This window comes from Cibotium barometz, chromosome 8 (assembly GCF_041138505.1).
Source record: "Cibotium barometz isolate CiBa-2024 chromosome 8, ASM4113850v1, whole genome shotgun sequence".
Lineage (NCBI taxonomy): Eukaryota > Viridiplantae > Streptophyta > Polypodiopsida > Cyatheales > Cibotiaceae > Cibotium > Cibotium barometz.
In genome coordinates this window covers 12045474-12052004 of record NC_141053.1, presented here as the reverse complement: position 1 = coordinate 12052004, position 6531 = coordinate 12045474, and the positions used below count along the sequence as shown (strand labels likewise).

Genomic DNA, 6531 nt, shown 5'->3' with positions numbered 1-6531 from the left:
CGAACACTGTCGATGGCGCAACCCCGCCTCAGTACTGCATTAAAAAAAGAGAGAGGGGGGTCAGTGTGGTACTACGTGCAGTAGCTGCATGACTTAATGAGAAAGAGGCAGCGTGCACGCAAGCAGCACAGCGCCAGCTGTGCTGGGTGCACAAGCGAAGCAGCTGGCCACCACCTATAAATAGAGGCTGCAAGGGAAGGGAAATAAGTCGTTCGCTAATTATCTAGCAGTAGTAGTGTCAGTATTAATTAGCTCCCTAGCTAGAGCAGCGCGCGCCTGCTGTTGTCTGCAAGATGGCGCTGCGTTTCAAGCAGCTTGTGGCGGTTGCGTTGATGGCGGCCTGCCTTGTTGCGGCGGAGTGGGGCGCCTCCGCCTATTCCGACAACTGCTCAGGCTCCGCCCTCTGCGGCAGTGTCAGCCAGAACGATTGCATTACAGCCTACAACCGCTTCGACAGTGGCACCACGTACACAGCCTACACGTCCCGCGTGTCCGGCCACTGCACGGCCATCTTTCGATGCCAAGGCAGCTACCCCGCCACGACTGGTGCCGATCTCAAGAACCAGTTTTCCCAGATCTACAACGGAGGCGGCTGTGGTAAGTGCGGCAGCCACGCTTTCAACAACGGAAATTGCGAGGCTACCCTCAATTACTGCGGCAGTTGCACGGACTCTGGTTAAGTTCGTCGTCCAAAGGCTAGCTCTTTGCCGCCGCCGCCGTCGCTGCTGCTGCTCGTCGACGACTCTCTTTATATATGAGACCGTAACACGCGCTTTTTTTTTTTCCCTTCTTCTTCTTTTCAATTAACTCGTGAATATTGCAATGATGTGTGCTCTCTCTCTCTCTCTCTCTCTCTCTATCTTGTATGTACTTCACATCAATTAGTACAAGTTTTCCCCAGCATTTTATGCAAGAAAGCAAGTGTGTACACCAAGCCATGGCTTTTGATTTCCCTTGGCTGATTGCAATGATGTGTGTTTTTCTCTATCTTGTAGTTTTCCCGACGTTTTTTTTGGCAAGAAAGCAAGTGTGTACCTTAAGCCATGGCTTCTAATTTCCCTTAGGCTGATTGCTAGGCTTGTCATTTTTCGACCTTCGTGGTGGATAGTTCTTGCATTTGTTGGCTATAAAACCCTAGTATTTCCATCGAAGATGAACTTCCAGAGGGTAAACAATCCAAATTGATGGGATGATCTAGAAGTACAAACCCCCATCTCCTCTGACTATGATGAGCCTAATACCAACACCAAGAAGCGCTCTCAGAGCCAACAGATCTGCGACTTCCTTTCCTCACCAATCCAGATTGGAACTCTACTTGTAGGTAATCCTACGCCATGGAAGGACTTGAAAGATTAAACGGAAGGGAGGCTCACAGTAGGGATGGAGGAGTTAAACTCAAAAGATTGGATGGAAGGGAGGCTCAGACGAGGGTTAGGGGACTTACAAGACCTTGAGATGCCCATTAAGCTGGCCCCTAGGTGGAGAGCAAGAAAGAAAAAGAGCCAAAAGGATAACAAACAAGTTGGGATTATATTTTAAGAGTGATGACACTAACTTCTAGCTCCCCCCCATTGACTTTAAGGGCCATCAACAAATGATTGACATCCTGGCACCGGAGTCAGCTTAATCATGAAAGAATGATGGAAACAATGGGGAAATCCACCTATGAAAAACACCCCCCCTTGTTATCAAACTAGCCGCACCGATATTAATTAACCTTGCTACACTCGTCCAAATCCTCCCAAAAATAACCATAGTAACCTCTGGGATTCAATTTGTCTACACCCTCATAGTTATGCGGTTTTCATACAAACACACATCATTTGATTGAAGCTTGGGGTGACCATTCTTGCATATAGCGTGATCTTTTTCTATTGTTCTTTGTATTCTTCAATGACTAATATCAGTTCCTCCACGTGAACTTGCAATGCTGCTTCATCATTCACTTTCTCTACAAATTTCTTTGTGGCTTCCCACACATGTTCCCTTAGCTGATTTGCAGGGATATGGTGCTAAGCCGGTCCACAAGACTCTCTCCTCCCTTAGAATTTTCTAATGGGGGTAATTCTACGATTAGTCTGACTATGCTATTATCAATAAAGATGCCCTATTTTGAAACAATATGTCCTTAGTAGGATTACACTATCACACATCCAAATTCGACATTTCAGAGATCCTATAAAATCTACATATCTTTAAGACCATCCTAAGACACTTGAGATGCTCCTTCAATGAGTAATTTATGTTGATATTGTCCACAAATACTTCTAGGAGCTTCCTCAGTATTATTTCAATGTACTGCTCATCAACCTTTGGAATTCCCCGAGGGCATTACTTAGTTCGAATGGCTATATATGCACACAAAAGTGGTCCAAAAAACTATAGACTTCTTTGTCTACTTTACATTCTAGTACATATCTGATGAAAGATAAAATACATTGATCCTTGATAGTGGTTTTATTGACCTTTTTGGTATTAACACAAACTCTTAGCTTGTCGTTCTTTTCAGGGTCAATGCAAACTCTTACCTTTAGACTCTTTTACAAAACAAAAAAAATGATAGATGCCCATTTGGTATGTTCAATTTTGTACAAACATTCCACTAAGATAAAAATACTCTAGCTCCTCCTAGACTTGATCTATATACCTAAGGTTCCTTGGTCACTTTCTTTGTTGGACAGGCCTAGCAATGGGGATGATATACTTGATTACTTGAGGGGGAACTCCTTTCATATCTATGTATATCCATGCAAAGATGTCCTTGAACTCTCTACAAAGATCTACGAGTTCTTTTTCCTTATCTAAGTTGAGGTCATTTCTTATGTAGACAGGTTTAGGATCCTCCCCAAGATCCACAAGATTTACTTCTTTGGTCTTAGCGAAAGATGTTATATGCTTATCATCCAAAATTAGTTTGGCTTGTTCAAATTGAATCAACTGGGCTTGTTCAAATTAAATAAAGCACTCTTCATTTTGGTAAGCCTTGAAGTTTTCGGTTAGCATGGAGGTCATGTTCTTCTTGCTCCTTGAAGTTTTCGGTTAGCATGGAGGTCATGTTCTTCTTGCTCCTTGAGCGTCAATTTATTGTACAGTGTGCATATGAGCATTAGTTGATTTATTTTGTAATGTGCATATGTGCACAGGTTAGATTATTGTATTAGAAGAATTATGCAAACCTTAGAAGGTTTAAGGATAAAGGTTAATTGAGGACCAAGGCTAAAATTGAGGACAAAGCCTAATTAAATGGCAAAGTCCAAATATGGATGTATACTTTATTTTTGGCTTAAAGCCTGCTTTTTGGAATATATAAAAATACCCACGCGAGAAGAAGCCACTCACGTTGGGGGGGGAAGATTGCACCCAGTCTTGTGTTGCCTTGTGTTGATGGTGATGTATTTCTTTCTCTTGCTCTATGTTTTGATATGTGCTTTTAATTTTTTTAATTTAATTCAAGTAGTTGTTTTGATTTTTGATATAATTTTTATGAGTCTTTTGATTATTCTCTTCAAGAAAATTAAAGGTCCGGTTGCAGTGTGCCAAGGTTTGATTTTTGGCCTTTGTGGCACTTCACAAGAGTTTGATAGGTCCTGTCATCCTAGGGATAGATTCATCTAGATTTGGCTCAAATAGGTTAACTGGAATTGTGATTCCCTTTGTATTTTTCTCCACCCTATGGCTCAAAAAATTCACATAAACCTTCCAAGCTTTGTGCAAGAGTCCTTAAGCTTTTGTCTTCTTTATCCTTTGGATTTTTATGAGCTTCTCCCTATTCTTCAAGTGCAAGTACTCATAGCTTTGATACCACTATCATGGGACCTCATGTACTTCTTGTTGAAGAATTAATTAAACTCACATATACATCAAGAATAAACCATAGACTTAAATCAAATTGACAAGATTGAGCATAGCATAAAATAAAACATAAGGTAGAGTAAACATCACCATTAAGACACTGTTGGTAACCAACTAATACGTGTAGCTCCCACTTCCATGAGATGAGTGTTTTGAGATCTGTATTTAATATGTAGCCCAAGAAGCTAATAATAGTTGTGTGTACAAATTTTGGCTTGCTTTTTCATTTTTACAAAAATAGCTCAAGCACTAGAGCTTGTTCACACACTGTGTAAATAACAAAAACTCTTCCAACACATGTGCTAATAATATAGCAATGCCATGCACAAGCATGCATAAATAATATGTACAATCATTTGGCACATGGCCAATAAAATAATAATAATCCGGGATGATATAGACAAGATCCTCCATGTGTGACATGTGCACTGCTTATCACCTATCTCTCACAAACGTAAACACATTAGTTGTTCCAATTAATTGCTACCTCCACAATAATTAATCCCAATATGAAACATTAATAGGAACAAACATAGCACACACTCACCACTTGTTACACTTGATGAGAGTATCATTTTACACATCATCTAGCATGGCATGTATTATCACTTGTTACACTTCAATTAGCATGGCACATCATTGCATAAACAACTTGTTACACTTTGACTCTATGCAATTGTCTAGCGTAGTCACTTGTTTCACTTTGACCACACACAATTGTCAAGCATGGCAACACTTGTTACAACAACTCAACAACATACACCCATCAAGCATGGTCTCAAGCTACATACCAATAACACTAGGTAACTAGTATTTAATACGGGGTCACCCACGATGCCAATTCACTTAGATGGCACACTAGCATCCGAGCATCCCCATTTAAGTAAAGGGTGGACATTATGTAACAGTAAACCATAACTGGGGGAAAAAATAAAAAATAAAAAGCAACAGATAAAAAGTAAAAGAAGTTTAAGAAAAAGAGAGAAAAAGTTAAGGGGAAAAGGGAAAAGATAGGTTAGAAAAACAAATATGGGAAATTTAAAAAAAAATCAAAGCTAAAAGTTCTAGAAACCCATTTTAGGGTGTGGGAATCACGTTGGTGCAACCTGTACAACAGCCTCAAAAATTTAAATTTTGTATAGTGAATTCACAAATTGGTGCCTGGGGATCTCAAGAAAGTGCATACCCAAACTTTTCCAAGGTGTCTTGAACTATTTGAAACCTATTTTGGACAAGTTTTCTCAACAAAAGGAAAATTTTAAAGAAACCAATTTTCAAACTTCTTGGATTGTAGTAAGCCCAGATTCTCATGCACTTACAATCTGCACATGTATTAGAGGCCTATTTAGATGATAGTGTGTTTATTGAGCTAGGTGTATACCAGTCTCCACTAGGCTCACGACCTTCGATATCAGAACCCAATTTAGCATTGTACAAGGACCTGTAAAAATAGGGGCCTCTGATATTTCATTTGACTTCGAGTCAATGAAAGGATCCCCAGTCACCCAAGAAGTGAGAACCCTAACCAAGCTTTACCAACCTCGCTAGCCACCACTCTTTCTGATCACGTAGCTAGCTACCTTAGAGATTAGGTCTCAACTGTTACCTTTGAACCAAACCTTACTACATACCAACTACATGATGGAGGAGTTAAGGTAGAATCTAGAGAGGCACTTGGTGTAGTCTCATCCTTAAGGACGGAGCTTTCATGTTGATATCCCTATCCATGCACCTTCACCAACTGTGACCATTGACCCATGTCCCCTTGCATAAGTGCCTACGCCTAACTAGCAGAACATTAGAAGAAGTGCAGGAAGTATACGCAATTATTAAGGTTGCTAGAGCCAAAAAACATGAGACTTTGCAATTGGCACGACAACGATTAGTAGCCTTAATAGCTCAGTATACCCAAAGTCAATCCTAAGCCAAGACCACACAAGTAATGCCCGATAGCCTAGATATATGTAATAACATTGCATCTACCTTTGTGCATGTTTTGGACCAACGTCTTCTTACAGAAGACTAGGACTATGATGCGGCGATAGAAACCCTTGTGGATTTAGGCACAGCTCAAATCTACAGTGTTAGTTGGAAAAATATTATTCAATTAGTCTCTAGGGACACAACAGAGGATGAACACTTGTAGGGCATCTGCGATTACATACATAGGATCATCGAACATGAAAGGATCCAAAGACTTGTGATGCAAGTGGGGATATCCAAAGAAAGAGTGCCCATAATAAGGGAAATGGTAACACTCCATGTGACCTCGATGGATCCTACTTTTATACTATCAGCTGGCTATACCATGGACCCACCCCCATCTTCTATCCCACAAAGCCGTGTAGGACTCAAGAGCATTCTAGCACAAGATTTCCATTCCTAGATCCTAGAGCTACCCCTAACCAAGACATTGCTAGAACACTACTTGGTTGAGTGGTAAACTAACATATCATAATTACCTTTAAGCCATAGGCCCACAACCATGGTAGAAACCACCCCACTTTCCTCCCTCCAGCTTGGCATATCTACTATGGCCATTTTGAGAGGATCATCAGCTTCACATAAACCATTTGTCACATGTTATTCTAGTGCCCCCATGACACATCCATTTCCTAAAGTCATTCAATGCGCTACCAACTCTGGTTGTGAGACCGATTGTACTTAATTCCCACATGA

General features: G+C 40.7%; 1 protein-coding gene across 1 annotated transcript; it reads left to right on the top strand.

The window, feature by feature from the left end:
* The first annotated feature begins 220 nt into the window (after positions 1–220).
* LOC147635908 (meiotically up-regulated gene 117 protein-like) lies at positions 221–824 on the top strand. Its single transcript, XM_086801310.1, has one exon. The coding sequence runs from the start codon at positions 294–296 to the stop codon at positions 678–680; it is 387 nt and encodes a 128-aa protein (XP_086657436.1). The 5' UTR covers positions 221–293; the 3' UTR covers positions 681–824.
* Positions 825–6531: the final 5707 nt, after the last annotated feature.